General features: G+C 62.1%; 1 protein-coding gene across 3 annotated transcripts; it reads right to left on the reverse strand.

Moving 5' to 3' along the window:
* Window positions 1-11,536: 11,536 nt before the first annotated feature.
* On the reverse strand, window positions 11,537-16,858 carry HRH3 (histamine receptor H3). Of its 3 annotated transcripts, none has more exons than XM_016938237.2 (4): window positions 16,295-16,858; window positions 15,072-15,196; window positions 12,592-13,508; window positions 11,537-11,973 (listed from the first exon to the last, which is right to left on the reverse strand). In XM_016938237.2, exons 1-4 carry the CDS (start codon window positions 16,542-16,544, stop codon window positions 11,946-11,948), a joined length of 1,320 nt encoding a protein of 439 aa, XP_016793726.1. In that variant the 5' UTR covers window positions 16,545-16,858; the 3' UTR covers window positions 11,537-11,945. The 3 variants fall into 3 exon arrangements, with proteins under 3 accessions (XP_016793726.1, XP_016793724.1, XP_016793725.1); XM_016938235.2 differs by having other exon boundaries at window positions 15,072-15,238; window positions 16,295-16,857; XM_016938236.3 differs by having other exon boundaries at window positions 11,537-13,508; window positions 15,072-15,238; window positions 16,295-16,856.
* Window positions 16,859-17,180: the final 322 nt, after the last annotated feature.

The following is a 17,180-nucleotide window of genomic DNA, read 5'->3' on the forward strand; positions in this document are numbered from 1 at the left end:
TGCTCTTGCAGGGGATGCTCAAGATGCCTCATGGCTTGACCCCTGCACGGAGCCCCCAGCCCAGCCTCCCCGTGGGTTGAAAGCTTGATCTGGGCCTGACTGTGGCCGCTCTGGGGACATGCCCTCGTCCTTTGCTGAAGCTGAGGCTCCAGAGGGGGAGTCACTGCCACGAAGGTTGCCCAGAACTTTCCTTGCTGCAAAAAGCCCCAAGACTTCTCCCTGCCACACACACAGCTTTTGCCATCGCGTTCTAAAAGCTGACAGCTTTCTCTCCAACACTGTTCTCCCTGAGTAGGGTAAAGCTACACTTGGCTTCCCCAGTTTCCTGCTTCCTGCCTAGAAACAAATTTTTGTCAGTCTGCTTTTCAAATGGGATATATGATTCACATACCATAAAATTCACCACTTTATATAATTCAGTGGTTTTTTTTATATGTTCAGAAGGTTGTGCAACTGTCAAACTGCTAATTCCAGAACGTTTTCATCACCCCAAAAACAGACCCTGTGCCCGTTAGCATGAACCCCCTTCCCCCTCCCCCGGGCACCCACCCGTCTACCTTCTGTCCCCAGGGACCTGCCTTCCAGACAGATCCTGTAATTGGAGTGTACACTATGTGGCCATCTGTGCGGGTCTTTAGTAGCCATGCCTGAGGCGGCCGATACCACGGTCTTCAGTTACGGAAGGGACCGCGGGTGCAGGCCAACCCCCCCACAGTCAGCATGTGTGGGCCGCCTTGGACACAGGGTCTCTGTGTATCCCCAGCAGCCTCAGAACACCTGACCCAGAGACGGCGTCAGTAAGCGCTGGCAGGTGCACGGAGGATGGCGCTGGCATGAGGAGCCTTCAGGCTGCTCCTAGTTTGAAACTATTTTTATTTTTTTAAGATAGAGTCTCACTGTTTCGCCCAGGCTAGAGTGCAGTGGTGCGATCTCGGCTCACTGCAACCTCTGCCTCCTGGGTTCAAGTGATTCTCCTGCCTTAGCCTCCCAAGTAGCTGGGATTACAGCCTGCACCACCACGCCTGGCTGATTTTTGTATTTTTAGTAGAGACAAGGTTTCACCATGTTGGCCAGGCTGGTCTCGAACCCCTGACCTCAGGTGATCTGCCCACCTCGGCCTCCCAAAGTGCTGGGATTACCGGCGTGAGCCACTGCGCCTGGCCTGAAACTCAGTGTGTGTGTGTGTGTGTGTGTGTGAGAGAGAGAGAGAGAGAGAGAGAGAGAGAGAGAGAGAGAGAGAGAGATGGAGTCTCACTCTGTCACCCAGGCTGGAGTGCAGTGGCGCGATCTCCACTCACTGCAACCTCCGACTCCTGGGTTCAAGCAGTTCTCCTGCCGCAGCCCAGGTGGGGTGGAGTCTGGGTGCCCTGGGGCCCTGCCACCCTCCACTTGGACACGGGCGAGGAGGGGTTTGCCCTGAGCATCCCCTGTAGAAGCCAAGCTCCACAGCAGCGCTGTAGGAAAACGTAGTGTGTCCATTTGAAAATGAAGTTTTATCTATTCCTTATCAGTCTCCTGAGCGCTGTGGGAAACATAGTGTGTCCATTTGAAAATGAAGTTTTATCTATTCCTTATCAGTCTCCTGGGGCTGCTGTGACAAAGAGCCACAAACCGGGTGACTTAACAGAAGTTGGCCGAGCATGCGGGCTTACACCTGTCATCTAGCGCTGTGGGAGGCCGAGGCGGCCGGATCACCTGGGGTCAGGAGTTTAGGACCAGCCTGGCCAACATGGTGAAACCCCATCTCTACTAAAAAATATGTAAAAATTAGCTAGGGGTGGTGGCCAGCTACCCAGGAGGCCGAGGCAGGAGAATCGCTTGAACCCCTGATCACTTGAGCCAAGATCGCGCCACTGCACTCCATCCTGGGTGACACAGTGAGACTCTGTCTCAAGAAAAAAACAAAAACAAAAAAAACCTAAGTGGATTCTCTTGTTTGTGGGGGGTGAGGCCTCTCAAGGCCAGGGAGGTCCTTCCTGCTCCATCCTCGGCTAGCAGTGGCAAAGGCTCCCGCCCCTGCCCTGTCTTCATGTAACTTCCCCGTGTGTCTGTCCTCTTATCTTCTGGAAGCCAGTTGTGGGATTTGGGCCTCTCTAAACCCAGGATGGTCCCATCTTGAGATCTTTAGTTACATTTGCACAGACCCCATTTCCAATAGTGATATTCTGAGGTTCTGTGGATGTGGATTTGGGGGCACGTTGTTTGACCCCAAGCAATGTCCCTTTCCATCTTTTTTTTTGGTGGCGGTGGGGGCGGTGCAGAGTCTTGCTCTGTCATGCAGGCTGGAGTGCAGTGGCGCGATTTTGGCTCACTGCAACCTCCACCTCCCAGGTTCAAGCCATTCTCCTGCCTCAGCCTTCTGAATAGCTGGGATTACAGAAATGTACCACCATGCCCAGCTAATTTTCGTATTTTTAGTAGAGCCAGGGTTTCACCATGTTGGCCAGGCTGGTCCCGAGCTCCTGAGCTCAGGCGATTTGCCCGCCTCAGCCTCCCACAGTGCTGGGACTGCAGGTGTGAGCCTCCACTCCCGGCCTCCCTTTCCATCTTGTGGTCGTGTGTGCTTCCTGGCGCACGTGCTATGCTGAGTTCAGTGTCGCGTGGGGCCTTTGCCTCCTCACCTCGCCAGCACAGCAGCTCTGCCCTCGGGTCCACCCCAGGTCCCGCCGTGCCTGTCACCTCCACCCCGCTCTGGACAATGGCAGTGGCCTGCTAACGTCTCCCCTACTTGGTGCCCGGGCCCCTCAGTCTTCCCATGTGGCTGTGCCAGGAAGCCAGGCCCCTCACTGGGAGTCCCTGGTGCCCACAGCACCAGCCCCACTGCCCCTTCCTACGTCTCAGCCATGCTGAGGCCACTCCCTGGACTGCAGGCTTTGGTGTTGCTGATCCCTGTGACCCCGTGCCCTGCCCAGACACCCCGTGAAATGCCCTCTAGTCAAAAAGCCAAAGACAGCCACACGCGCCCAGGCTCTGCACAGTTGGGCCCACCACCCTCTCGTGCACGCACTTTCCACACTTCACGTTAGCCGCCGTCACCCCCCGCCCGCCCTAAGCTCCTGGAGAACAGAGGCCTCATTTGTCTGTGCGCAGTGCCTGGGTCGGCGCTGGCCCCGGGATGGAGGCCTGAAGGGCAGACATGCTGAGGCAACCGGAGCGTCTCGTCAGTGAACACACGTGCCGGGGGCCTGCCCTGGTGCCACTAAAGAGGCTGCAGAGCCGCGGGGTGCGGCAGTGCTTGGCGGGGCGGGGTGCAGCTCTGCGTGCATGGTGTCCACCTGGGGACCGCAGGTGTCAAGCCGGGGAGAGCCAGTGCCAGGAGGTCACACACGATGGTTCCCTCTACAGAGTGTTCCAGAAACGATGAGGAGAATGGATTGGTGGTCCTCAGGGGCTGAGGAGGGCGGGAGGGTGGAGGTAGCCGTGGACACAAAAGGGCCGTGCCAGGGTCCTCAGACCATCACCCTGTGTGTTGGCGGTGGGGCCACGAGTCTGCACATGCGAAAGAATCCTATTGGCTGAGTGTTTCAGGCTGGGAAGATGACCGGCTCTGAAGGTGGAGGGTGGTGATGGGAGAGCCACTGAACCGCACACTTCACATAGCTCAAGTGGTGAACTTTATGTTTATCACCACGATGAAAAATATGACATAGGCCGGGCGCGGTGGCTCACGCCTGTAATCCCAGCACTTTGGGAGGCCGAGGTGCGCGGATCACGAGGTCAGGAGATCGAGACCATCCTGGCTAACACAGTGAAACCCCGTCTCTACTAAAAATACAAAAAAATTAGCTGGGTGTGGTGGCGGGCACCTGTGGTCCCAGCTATGCAGGAGGCTGAGTTTGCAGTGAGCCGAGATCGTGCCACTGCACTCCAGCCTGGGCGACAGAGCAAGACTCTGGCTCAAAAAAAAAAACATTTTATATATATATATGACATAAAACTAAACATGCACACACACGAGTGCAGGGGAGTGGGAACCTGCGTGCGGCGATGGCGTGTGTCCTGCGTGCGGTGATGGCGTGTGCTGTGGTCTTAGAGGGTGGCTCACCCAAGCTTCCCTGTGGGGGAAGCCGATAAAGGGCATGTGGGGTCTCTGTAGTGTTGCACCCAACAGCATGGAATCTACAACAATCTCGAAAGAGGAAAAGTCAAGGCGTCGGGAGCCCACTGCCCTCTGGCGAGCTCCTGGAGGCTCCATGGAATGTTCGGGCTGCAACCACCCCAGCCCTCCTGGGACTGTCCCCTCCTGGTGCTCTTGCCCAATCTCTGCTAGAAGAAGACAGCGTGAGGTCAGCTGAAAACAAAAGCAAACTTTTCTGCAGGCTGCACACCCGTTGGTGTTAGAATTTTGCAGGAAACATCCCTCCTGGGCTTTGCCGCTGCTGAGGATCCTGGATCTGGGGACATCTCCAGCAGCACCGCCAGGAAGAGGCCGTACGGAGGACGCACGGCAGGCCCAACCCTGCCTGCTGTTCGAATAATTCATATTCTTACTGCCAGGACTGGCTCCACCAACAGCCCTACCCCCAGGCCAGGGTCTCCACTTCTGAAAGGAGCCAGACAGTCAGAGAGGACCCTAGGCTCCTCCATGTGACATGGGGTTAGCCACACAGGCAAGACAGGGGCAGGGTCCCTGGATGTGCCCTAATGACCTGATGGCCCACAGGCTGCTGAACCCATGGGGTGCAAGACAGGCCTGCATGGGAACTACCACCCCTCCCCAGGAGTGGGTGCTGGGGACAGGGCTTGCGAGAAACAGGGCTACCTGATCGTTTTTTCTTTCTTGTAATCGTCTGGTTCCTTAGGAGAAAAAAAAATTGCTTCTTTGCAAAAAATCAATGGGTCCCAATGGATCCATGATGTTCCCCAGAGCCAGGAAATCATTCAGCTTTCTGCCATGGCCTCCAGGGGAACAGGCCTGGCCGTGGCCCGGCTGGGTGTTGAGGGTGGGGGCGGGGGTGTCTCACTCCCCCTGCCTTGTTCCCTCCTCAGTCCAGTGGGGATAACAAGACCCAGCCAATGAGCCAAGGCCATACCTTCCCCGCCTGGGCCTGGAGCAGTCTCCCTTCACCCTGCCTGGGCACAGAGGGGCACCTTCCCTGTTCAGGATCCTCTGGGCTCACAGGGGTCCCGGGTGTCACCTGGGATCCCCAGCCAAGGGTGGAGCAGAGCCGCATGGGTCTGGTGGCTAGGCTCCGCGTGCCCCCCCAACCCCGTGTGCTGGGCAACCCACACCCCTGGTGCCCAGCCTGCCGCCCCCTACCAGGCCCCAGGGTCCAGGTCCCAGGAAGCCACTCCCCCAGTCCCCCACCCAACCCCAACCCTAGCCCCTTCTCTTCCTTGCCAAAGAGCTTCGTGGCTTCTTAAAACTCAGCACCCCGTCCCACCCCCAGTGTCCCCGTCAGCGGAGGGAGGGCCTTGGAGGGAGAGAAAAGGGAGTGGGCAGGTTTGCTCAGGCAGGCGCAGCCCACGCTGCTAGAGTGGAATTTTGGATTTACAATGAAGAGTGCACTGCATGTGAGGTGCACACTGAAACATTATTCATCCTGACACTGAAGTTCAGGGCTCTGCATCTTATCTGGTGACCCTAAGGAGCGTCCTGCTTCTTATCTGGTGACCCCAAGGAAAGGAGGTAGTGACCCAAGCAAGGGGGAGGTGGTGACAGGGAGAGTGGCTTCAACACTGATTTTCCTTAGTGGTGCCTCCCGGGAGGGGGTGCCGGGAGACGGGGCCACCTGGGGGAGAGGACCGCCAGGGGTTTAGGGGAACGAGGTACACCCTTCCCCGAAGCCTCCCCTGCCTTCTTCCAGCCCCTGAGGGGGTGGTCTGGACAGGCTGTGGGCAGGGGCTGAAGCCTCTCCCTGCTGGGGCCACTCGAGGCAGGCCGCCTGGGCGAGGCATCTCATGGACGCCTCCTGTGGACAGAAAGGACAGCACCGTCCTCTCTCCAGAGCTTGCAGTGTTGGGAGATGCCTTTCCTGCCGCAACCGTGACAAACACACTATTATCTATCAGAAAATCTTCTAACTTCCCCACTTTTCATTAGTCAGAGCCATAGACCTCCCTTGGGCAGGAGTGACCTGTTCTCCCCTGAGAGAGAGGATGCCAGCCTGGGCAGAGTCTTACCTGGCAGGATTTTTCCCACTCCAGTTATAAAAATGCTTCTTGTATGGGCTTTAGGAAAGAAGGTGGACTTGGTAATTTGTTAAACATTAAGCCCCAGGTCTAGCTTCAGGCAGGGCTGGATCCAGGTGCTCAGGTACGACAGCATGGGGAATCCGCCTCCCCCCAGCTCTCAGCTTGGCTTTCTTCCTTGCTGTCTGCTCCAGGCAGACTCCCTCCACCAGGCAGCCTCGGCAAGGGCAGCCTCGAAGGCGGCCAGGACGGCCGTTCCAGCTGGAGAGGGCACCTCCTTCTCAGGTTTCCAGCCAGAGTCCCAGGACTGCCGCCCACTGGCGGGGCTGGGGATGTGATGTGTGTCACCCCAGACCCATTGTGGTGATGGCGCCGAGCCATGGCTGAGACCCACATGAACCCTGGAGCCCAGGGGTGGAGTTGGCCCTGCCGAGCCTACCAGAGTGAGGGGCAGTGGTTCCCCAGAGAAAACTGCGTCTCCTGAACAGGTGCCTGAGGTGTCCCTGAGAGCTGAGGGGTTGGGAAAATAGTCCCAGGTTAGCTGTGTGATGTCCACCAGGCCACTTAACCTCCTTCAACAAGATGGGTTTAGCTGAGGAAAGGGCTCAGAACAGTGCTGAAAACGTCGTGCTGTGGGCCAGAAGCTGTTCTTCTTGTTACTACGGCCTGAGCGTGTCACATGTGCCTGGCAGCAAGAGGATTCCTCCCAGGCGGGCGCCAGAAAGGGACCCCTGAACCTTGGCCCTGCCCCTCCCTGCTCCAGCCCTGCTGGGCTTCTACCCCTCCACGGACCCCTGTGTGTCCTCAAAGGGAAACTGAGACCCCTCTGGAGCTTGACCCTTGACCCTGCCTCCTGCTCCAGGATCCGCAGACCCTGGATGTTCCCCCAGCACCAGTCCTTGGATGTACCATCAGGTCCGGGGAGGGGTTTGGCCCCCAGGGGCATTGGGAGCAAGACATCCCTCCATCCTTACCAGACTTCAGTGGTGAAGGGGGCACTGTTTGGTCCCCAGGGGCTGAGGGACCTGTCTGAGGTCACACCGCTGGGAAGTGGCCCCAGTCAGACCAACCTTCCAGTCCAGCCGACTCCAGACCCCATGCTCATTTCCAACCCATGAGAAAGGAAGGAGAGGGGGTGGGGAGAAGGCGACCCTCCAGGGACCTTAGCGACCTCTCCCAGCCTCCTCCAGCCGGCCACCTCCAGCCCTGCCTGCTGAGAGGCCCGGCGCTTAATGACGTTAGCACAGTGCTGTCTGCTGCGAGCAGGTGCGTGCACCGCCAACAATGGAGCAATTTTCGGTAATGATGGGGAGGCCTGCAGCGGGCGCCAGAGCCGCTTCCTGCCCGCGGGGGCGAGGGGCCTGCTGAGCTGCAGCCAGGCAGGGAGAGTGGTGCCAACTGGATTCGGAGGGCCAGGCAGAGGCCACTCACCAACCGCTGCTCCATCCACCCCCGAGTGTGGCCGAGCCCATTCTGCAGGGGAAGAAGCCGAGGCCCAGGGACCCCCGGCCTGGCCTCTTAGACGGGCAGGGACAGGAAGGGTCGGGGCTGGCACCCTCCCAGGAAGTCTGGATTCTAGTCCCAGCCTTAATGCAGACCTGCTGGGTGGGCTGGGGCAATCCCCGTACGCCAGGCCTCAGTTTCCCCTCCAGACACACTTTCTGCCTGACCTGGGCAACTGGGACCTCGGGCTCCACAGCCCACCCCCTGCTCCTCTCTTTTCTTTCCCCCAGCTCCTGCCCCAGCTTGGCTGAGTGGGGTCTTGTGCCCGGCACGATGGAGGGACCCCGGTGGCACTCCATAGATGCTTCCTGTGAGGATCAGCAGAGCTGAGGTCCAGTTCTGAGGCCCACAGAGGCTTCCTGGATGTCCCACTCTGCTCTCTGTCCCAGGGGGTACCCCCACCAGCAACTGCACACAGTGGTGTCCCCCAAGAGGGCACAGTCCACGGGAGTGGGGGGAGCTACTTACACCTGCCTGGTGCCCAGAACACAGTAGGCACTCAGGGACAGCATGATGGAGCCAAAAGAGCATGGGCTTCAGAGTCACACCTGGCGTCCAGTCCTGGTTGCACTCCCAGCTGCCGAGGGTGGCGTGGGACAGAGGTGTCACCAGCCTCCCAAACCCTGGTTCTCATATCTGTAGAACGAAGCGTGTCCGTGCCTCCCAAGATGGCTTCAAGGGCATAGGGTTCCCCACCTGGACCTGGCACCCAGGAGAGTGCCAGTAAATGTTGGACGAAAGGCTCTTCATACCTCCAGGCCCGGCTATAAGCACTGTGTGGTCTGGGGGCCCAGAGAGACAGTGCCAGGCAGCCATGTGTCCCCCAGGTCAGGGCTCCAGAAGCCTTGCCTGGGGCCCCAGCTGTCCCTCGCTGTGGCCCTGGCTCACCAGTAACTGGGCCTTTCCTACAGGACGGAAATGGGGTTGCCTGCTGGGCACCCTGAGAGCTCAGGGGCTTCATCCCAAGCTGGGAAGGATCCCCACCCAGCGTGTGCCCAGAACGTGTCCCAGGGGCACCCCAGAACCAGCACGAGGCAGGTGAGGTGGCCAGACACACAGCCAGTGGCAGCCTCTGAGGGCCTGGGCCCCTATTTCCTGAGGACCACCCAGGGCCTGGCTGCAGCCCTGTCTCCTGCAACAGAAGGGCCGAGGGTGGCCCCGCTAGGTGGCCAGGCTACCCACATGCACCATGGTAGCCCCCTGTGTCCCCAGCACGTCCTGTTCCTCAGGGACTCAAGGCTGGCTGTTCGTTGGTCCAGCTCACAGAAGCTCGGGGACCACATGAGTGCTTGCCCTGTGCAGCCCGCTCCCCACCACCATGCCTGGCACACAGCAGGTGCTCAGTAAACAGCAGTGGCCTGGGTGGGCAGACACCCGGGCGGCAGCTCCAGCCCGGGGCCCGCAGGCTCTGTCTCCCCTCCAAGATGCTCACTCACAGAGAGAGGCCCCCTTGTGTGTTTGTTTGCTGCAGAACTCGGGCCCAATAGACTCGGTGTCTTTCTTCTCTCCTCCTCCATCCCGCACAGGAGCTCCAGGGAGCAGCAGTTTCCAGAGATTGAAGGCAAAATTGCTTGAAAGCCTGTGCTTTTATCTTCCAATTTGTAGCCATTTAGCAGGGCCGGGCGGAGGGGCAGCCAGGGCTCTGCTGGGTTGTCGGCACAGAACCGTCCATCACTGCAGAGAACAGTTCTTTGTCCTTTCCCAGACAGCTCTCGGCTACGGGAACAACACCCGCTGCGGAGCCAGGCTGGGTGGTACGGGGGGCCCGCAGGGGAGGCCAACGGCTGGCCTGCTGGAGGAGCCTCAGGGCCTCCCAGAGGCAGAAGGGGCGCCCCACTCTGAAAGTGACATCTGCCATCATGGTTCCAGCTCCGCTTGGGACTGTGCCCAGCCCCAGGGACAGAGGTGCACACGGGCTGGGGCTAGAATTATGAAGAAGGCCCAGGTGTCCCGTCTTGCCCCTCCCTCTGTCACTAAGAGGGGCCTTGTGTGGCTTCTGCCCAGGAAGAGGAGCCTGTCTCAGAGGGGTCACTTGAGTGTCTGGGAGGCAGTCATAAGTCCAGGAGCCGGAAGGAGAGCAGGGATCAGGGGGGTAAGGAGAGGGGGGATGGGTGGGGGAAGGAGAGCGGGGATGGGTAGGGGAAGGAGAGTGGGGATGGGTGGGGGAAGGAGAGCGGGGATGGGTAGGGGAAGGAGAGTGGGGATGGGTGGGGGAAGGAGAGCGGGGATCGGGGGGGTAAGGAGAGGGGGGATGGGTGGGGGAAGGAGAGCAGGGATGGGGGGTAAGGAGAGGGGGGATGGGTGGGGGAAGGAGAGCGGGGATGGGTAGGGGAAGGAGAGTGGGGATGGGTGGGGGAAGGAGAGCGGGGATCGGGGGGGTAAGGAGAGGGGGGATGGGTGGGGGAAGGAGAGCAGGGATGGGGGGTAAGGAGAGGGGGGATGGGTGGGGGAAGGAGAGCGGGGATGGGTAGGGGAAGGAGAGGGGGGATGGGTGGGGGAAGGAGAGCAGGGATGGGGGGTAAGGAGAGGGGGGATGGGTGGGGGAAGGAGAGCGGGGATGGGTGGGGGAAGGAGAGCGGGGATGGGGGGAGGGAGAGCGGGGATGGGGGGAGGGATAGCAGGGATGGGGGGAAGGAGAGCAGGGATGGGTGGGGGAGGGAGAGCAGGGATGGGGCGGGGGGAAGGAGAGTGGGCATGGGGGTTGGAGGGGGGTGTGGAGCTTCAGATTCTGGGAGAAGTTTCCGGGGAGTTTGGAAAACAAAAGTGCAGGTCTAGCTTCTAGCTTCAGGGTGTGAAAAAAGTCTGGAGGTGAGGCATTTTGCTGTTAGCTTCCCCTCTGCAGTGCTGAGAGCTGGCATGGCTGGGAAGTGGTGCTTTGAGGGGGAGATGCGGGTCTCCCTGCCCAGGTGGACCCTCCACCCCACCCCCAGCACTGGCTGTGAGAGTAGCCAGAAAATGGCGAGATTCTCTCCCTGGGTAGGAAGGAAAGATATGAGCAGAAGCGTGCCTAGCAAGGCTGCACTGTCAGTAGAGTGGGCTCAGAGACGTCAGGACCCTGGAGGCTGGAGCTGGGGGAGGCGACGTTGGGGGAGGTGGCACCTGGCCCACCGAGTTTGCATCTCACCTAGGTTGGGCTTGTCTGGTTTCCAAGTGGCCTCTGAGCACCTAGGTGTGGACCAGCATCTGCCTGGGTTCGGGCTGGTGTCCGCCTCCCTCTCCTGGGGCCCCTGGAGCAGGTGCAACGGCCTTCGGGATTAAAGGCTCACGGGCCACAGCGAAGGGTGCTACCTTCCCTCCCTCCATCTTCCTCCCAGCGTCCTCATCCTGCACCCTCAGTCCCCCCTCCAGGCCTTTGCCCAGGACAGCTCCTCTCCCAAAGATGCCTTCGCTCCAGGGTCATCCCTTCTAGCAGCCCCTCCAGCCTAGCTCCAGCCAGCTAGCCCAATCCCTCCCCTCTGGTCACTGCAGTCCCTCTGCCACTCAGCCCCTGCACACGCTGGGCATGGCCATGATCCTCCCTGGGTCCCGAGTTTTGCTGGGGTGCAACCCTGCTCCTGACCAAGAAAGATGAGGCACCTGTCCTGGGGGCAGGAAGGCTGCATGTCTGTGTTCTCAGGGCCAGAGCGGGCCCCTCCTGAGCAGGGCGTGGGCTGCATCTCCTCACCCGCCAGCCAGGTCCTGAGAAGTGCAGGGGTCTGGCGGTAGGGCACATGAAACCCTTCTTGGGATTAAACCCTGGTGTGGCAGGCTGGTCTTTCATCCCCACTGCAGTCCCCCGACTTAGAAGAAAACACAGAGCCCTCAGCCTCACGCCTGCTTCTCAGTGGTTTCTGGACTCCCTGGAGTCTCTCCTCAAAGCACGAAGGCTCTGAGCACCCCACAAAGTCCTCAGGAATCAGCACCAATAAAAAAATACACTTTATTGTGACCTCACGGTTTGCAGGGCAGCGCAGCGGGCACAGGCAGAGGAGCATGCAGAGCGCGTGGCACGGGTGCACAGCACATGGCGAAGCGGCCCCTGCCCGGGCACCTCCTCTGGACCGCCCCTGCACGCCTTGGGACCCTCGGGCCCAGCCGGGCCCCCTCCTCCCAACAACCCCCAGAGGTCCTGGCTGAGCAGAGTGGCCGGGGCAGGCTTGGCCACCAGGGCTGGTGTGAGCCCAGAGGCGGGGTGGGCAGAAGCAGCTGGCACAGCTCAGCCGGAAGCCTTAGCGGAGGGAGGAGGGCGTGGGAGCCCACACCTGCCAATCCAGCCCTGAGCTCCTCAGCAATTTTGTCTCTCTTGATTAAACATCCCAGGAACATCAAGTTCACAGACATGTTTTCTTCTTCATCTTTCTGAAAACACCCAGAATGGAAAAGCAGAGAACAGCTTCGAGGTTCCTAGGGCCCCTTGACACTTTTGGGGGCAGAGAGAGTTGGTGGGAAGAGGGGTGAAAGGGCCAGGCCTGAGGCTTATGCAAGAGACAGAAGGCAGCAAAGGCAGTGTCCTGGGCTTGTCTGGGGAGAGGGACGGTGTGCAGGTGTGTGCAGGGGTGTGCAGGTGTGTGCACGTGCAGAGGCAAACTGCTAGGGCAGGAGGCCTGGAGCACACCCAGGTGCTTGCTTTGGGAAGAACACCAACCAGTAACTGCGAAGGGTGGACACCAGCAGGGGGTGGGCAGCATGTCTGGGACCTCCAGACTGTCCCTCCCGGTGGAGCCAGAATGTGGGGGGCAGGGCCGGCCACCCAGCCTCCAGTCCAGCCAGTGAGGGGCCCTCTGGCCAACCCAGGAAGGCGCCTCCATGGCAGGGTGGGTGGCCTAAGAGAGGCTGCCGTGGCATTAAGAGAGGGCCACAGACACGGCGGGGCTCACCCCTGGGGGAACGAGCCGGGTGGGGGGCAGCAGGGCCAGCTGCCCAGGAGACCTGGGCTGAGAGAGGCGTGGCTGAGGGAGGCTCTGGTGGGCCACTCACTTCCAGCAGTGCTCCAGGGAGCTGTGGGGCTGGATTTTGAGCTTCTGGGGGCAGAGCAGCTTGGTGAAGGCCCGGCGGAAGCTGTGGTGGCACAGAGGGTAGAGGACAGGGTTGACAGCCGAGTTGGCCCACAGGAGCCAGAAGGAGGTTTCGTACCAGTAGTCAGGGACGCAGTGGCCATGGCAGGCGGCCCGGATGATCATCAGCAGCGTGTAAGGGGCCCAGCAGAGCCCAAAGATGCTCACGATGACGGCCAGCGACTTGGCCACTTTCCTGTCCCGAGACAGCCGAAAGCGCTGGGTGAAGCTCTGGGACACCATCTTCATGCGCTTCTCCAGCGAGGCCGAGGACGCCGACGGCTTGGAGCCCCTCTTGAGTGAGCGCGGCCTCTCAGTGCCCCTCGAGGAGCTGCCGGAGCTGGAGGTGGGTGAAGCCGCGGAGCCGCCCCCACCGCCACCCCCGAGGGTCGCCTCCCCGGCCTCAGCGCCTACGGCCGCCTCACCCACCCCATACCTGTGCAGCGGCATGGCCTCCCCGTGCCCCTTCTGCCAGCAGCCCCAGCAGCCAGGCGGTGGGGGTGGTGAGGGCTGGGCCTCGGGAGGGGGCTCGGGGCCGGCTGCCTCTCGAGCCCCATCCAGCCGGAGGCGGGTGCGCCTCTGGATGTTCAGGTAGATGCTGAGGTTAAAGAAGGTGACGCTGAGGAAGGGCGTAAAGAACTCCAGGGTGGAAGCCGTGATGAGGAAGTACCAGTTGTAGAAGAACTCGGCATAGCAGTGGCCCTCGGGGATGGAGCTGCCCCCGGACAGGTACTCCCAGCTCAGGATGGCCGGTCCGTACAGCAGGAAGGCCAGCACCCACACCAGCAGCATCTTCCGCACTGCCCGCCGCGTGTCACCCTGCTGGGCCCGGTATGAGACCTGCAGAAGGGCAGGCTGGTCAGGGGCGGGGCGGAAGGAATATTGGACTGGGTGCGCCCCCGTAGCCTGTGGGCCCCTATGTGGGCCCTTCCCTCAGCAGCAATGCTCCTCCTTTCCCCTCCTGTCCTCCCTCCCTCCCTCTTTCCCCTCCCTTCCTCTAACCCTCCCCACTGGGGTCCCGGACTGGTGCCCTGCCACACTCAGTGAGAGCCTCAGAAGCTCCCTGGGACCAACCTGAACCCTCACTCTCTGCTAGGCTGCCTGTTTACCACCCCCTACCAGCTGTGAGCTCCCTGGGGGTCCTGTCCTTGGCCCCTGCACCGTTGGGACCAGACTCAGCATCAGCCCCAGACCACGTGCACACACAGCTGTTTCTGACATGATGCATCCTGATCCTGCAAAGGCCTGAGCCATCTGCAGAGGTTGGGGTGGGAGGTCCAGCCCCCTCCTGCACAGGTGCTCGCACCCCTGGGAGCTGGAGGTGCAGGAGTGAAGCCACAAGTTGGCCCACTGCTGGGAGACATCCCCCGCCCCGCCACAGAACAAAGCATCCCAGATCGACATCAGGGCCTCTTGGGAAGAAGAGGGAGAGAGGGCAGGGCCCTCCTCAGGGCAGAGAGCAACCAGCTGGTGGGGGCAGGGGGCAGGAGGGCCAAGGGATCCCACTGAGGGGTCTCAGGTAGGACAGCTCGAGGAGGAGGACCTGAGAGCCCCTGCCACCCTCCCCCACCAGCCTGATGGCGTTTACCTTGGTGACGGCGGGAGCAATGTTCACAGCTATTGCTAATGAGAGGTGGGCAGAGCACCCCCATGCCAGGCTCTCTGCTCGGCCGCTTTACCCTTCGTGGCAGCTCTCCTTGTGCCCCATGCCTGGTGGCTCCAGGAAAGGAGGGAGAGACCACAGGGGGATGGGCTCAAGAGGAACCCAAAGCCATGCTCTTTGCACCCTGTCTCTTAGCCTTTCTAGGCTAGAACCAAACAACCTGCCCTCAGTCCTGCAGAGGCCCCCATAAAGCCCTGGGGAGGTGAGCTGCCAAGGAGATGAGAAGGGGAAGGTGTGACTTCAGCAGTGGCTCCCTGGGCTGCATGGCCCCGATGCGGGAGCCTGGGTGGGGCAGGGTCCCTGACTCAGGTGGCCGCTCCCACGAAGGGAAATCTGCGGAGCCAGGATCTGCCGCCTGCCTTCCCGGGGCCTGTGTGTGTGTGCACGCTGCACACACGCATGTGGGAGGGATGTCACCCAGGGCCTCTGGCCCCAGATCCTCCCTTAACTCCGGGGACTGTGGACCTGCCCCAGGGCGGGGGCTGCAGCGACAGCCCTGCCTTCAGGACCATCTGCGTCCAGATTCCCCATCTCCTGCCTGGGCCAGGTCAGTCTGGCTGCAGCCATGGCCCCGAGTGGGCAGCTGGCCGTCGAGTGGCCCATGTGTCAGCAGCAAAGCCAGTGGGACCAAGCCCACTTCTGCCCACAACTCAGAAGTGGCCGTCCCCACCCAGGTGCCTCCCATGGGCGTCCCGACTGTCCCTGCGGAGTGAACAGGAGCTCCGCAGCCCAGGACTCACGGCTCGGGTGACCGACAGGAAGCGGTCGTAGCTGATGAGCACGATGTTGAAGGCAGAGGAGGTGCACAGCAGGTAGTCCACTACCAGCCACAGCTTGCAGAGGCCCCGGCCGAAGGTCCAGCGGCCTGTCAGCACGTAGGGTACATACAGTGGGATGCAGAAGGCGCCTGTGGGGAGTAGGGCCACAGTGGGACCATGCAGCCAGGGGCCAGGGGCCAGACGGACCTAAGCGCAGACACCGGCGGGACCTGGGGTCACATGGTGGCTGCTTTTCTGGAACTAGCCATCCTCATCTTACCACCCCTTCACCTGGTGTCAGCCACAAACTCTGCCCTGCCGCCAGCCTTCACCCCCACATAGCTCCCAGCACTATCTGTGTCCCCTGGGCCTGGGGGCAGGAGGGATGATCCAGGCATGGGGAGCTCTGGCCACCACAAGACCCCCGAGAGCCTGGAGTCGGGATTCCCTGGACTTCTGTCCAGCCTTCCCAGCCCCCAAAGGAGGAAAGAAGACAATTTCCTTCTCCCCTCCCCCGCTGGACTCCAGCCCCTACCCTGGCGTTGGACAGCCCTCGGACTCAGCTTAGACAAGGAGAAAGCCTTTCTCCTGGCTGAAAGGGCACTTGGTTGCAGCCGCCAGCCGCTACTACTACTGCCAAGCGGGCTTGGAGCGTCTGGGAGACGCACCTCACAGCCCCAACAGGTGTCTGGCGTTCCAGCCCCCTCCGCGTGCCCCGCCCCCCAGCCGGCAGCAGAGCCTGGACACGTGAGAGCACGCTCCTCCGAGCGTCTCCCCCAACCCCCACCTTCCCCACCGTCCCTTCCCCCAACACAGCTCTAAAAATCCCCCTTCCATGTCCCCTCCCCCAGATCTTCTCTAAACCGCCCCACTGCGCCCTCCGCGCGTCCTAAGTCCGCAGCAGCCTTTGTTTGGCTACAGCGCAGGAGCCAGAGCTGCACCCGCTGCCTTTGCGCCTTGCGCCTCGCCCAGTGCCCGTGTCCCTTCCCGGGTACATCTCTCCCCAGCCCCTGTCCCGAGGCCTGAGTGGCAAGGAACTTCGCCTGTGCCCCCCACCCCATGGGCTCCGGACGCCCCCTTCCCAGGCCGGGTCCCCTGGTGGGGCGTGTGCCTGCGGGAGCCACCCAGGTCCGTGCTCCAGTCCCCGCTGGCCCGGCCACGCTGGGCGCCCCTGGGTCCCCAGCGGCCAGGGGCTGGGGATTTACCGACGAGGAAGTCGGAGATGGCGAGGTTGAGCAGGAAGAAGTTGTTCTGGGTGCGGAGGCTCGAGTCGGCCACGAAGGCGAGCATGACCAGCGCGTTGCCCAGCACCGTGGCCACGATGAGCAGCGCCATGAGCGCGGCCAGCACCGCGGTCCAGGCTGCCGAGAAGCCGCGCGCCCCGCCCGCCGCCGCCGCCTCGCCCGCCAGCGCCCCCGAAGCGTTCAGCGGCCCGTCGGGCGGCGCGCGCTCCATGGCCCCGCAGGCTCACGCGGCTCCGGGACGCGGGGCAGGGCGCCGGCCGAGAGCTGGGCGGCCGGGAGGGGCCCCGGCCCGGGAGCCTCGTCTTTGCGGGCCCTTGGCCGGGTCGGGTTCCCCTGGGGGCGCCCAGCGCATGGTCCGCGGGGCCGGGGCCGGGGCCAGAGCAGGCGGTGCCGAGGGGGCCGGGGCCGGATCCGAGCCCAGTGGGGCCGGCAGCGCGGCTGCTGCAGCGGGAGAGGAGCCGGAGCCTGAGCCGCTGCCGGTGCGACCGTGCAGCCGGAGCGCAACGCGCAGCCGAGTGCGCCCCGCGCCCAGCCCACCGCCCCGCGCGCCCCGCGCAGCGCCCCCGCCATTGGCTGCCGCCCTCGCCCCGCCCCCTCCCCGCCCCCGCCCCGCCCGGCGCCGGCAGCACCACGGACAGCGCCGCGTGCCCGCCAGGCTGCCTGGAGCCCAGCCCCTGCGCTCACAGCAGCTGGCTGGGAGCCCGGCCGGGGCTTGACCGGGTCTGGGGGCTCGCCTGCGGTCAGTCAGCCCGCGCACTCGGAGCCGGGGTCTGGGTTGCTCGGCCTTTCCCGTGCCCTCGGCCCTGGTGACCCCTGCCCGGTCATCATGGAGAGCCCTGGCGCCTGT

This window comes from Pan troglodytes, chromosome 21 (genome assembly GCF_028858775.2).
Source record: "Pan troglodytes isolate AG18354 chromosome 21, NHGRI_mPanTro3-v2.0_pri, whole genome shotgun sequence".
NCBI lineage: Eukaryota > Metazoa > Chordata > Mammalia > Primates > Hominidae > Pan > Pan troglodytes.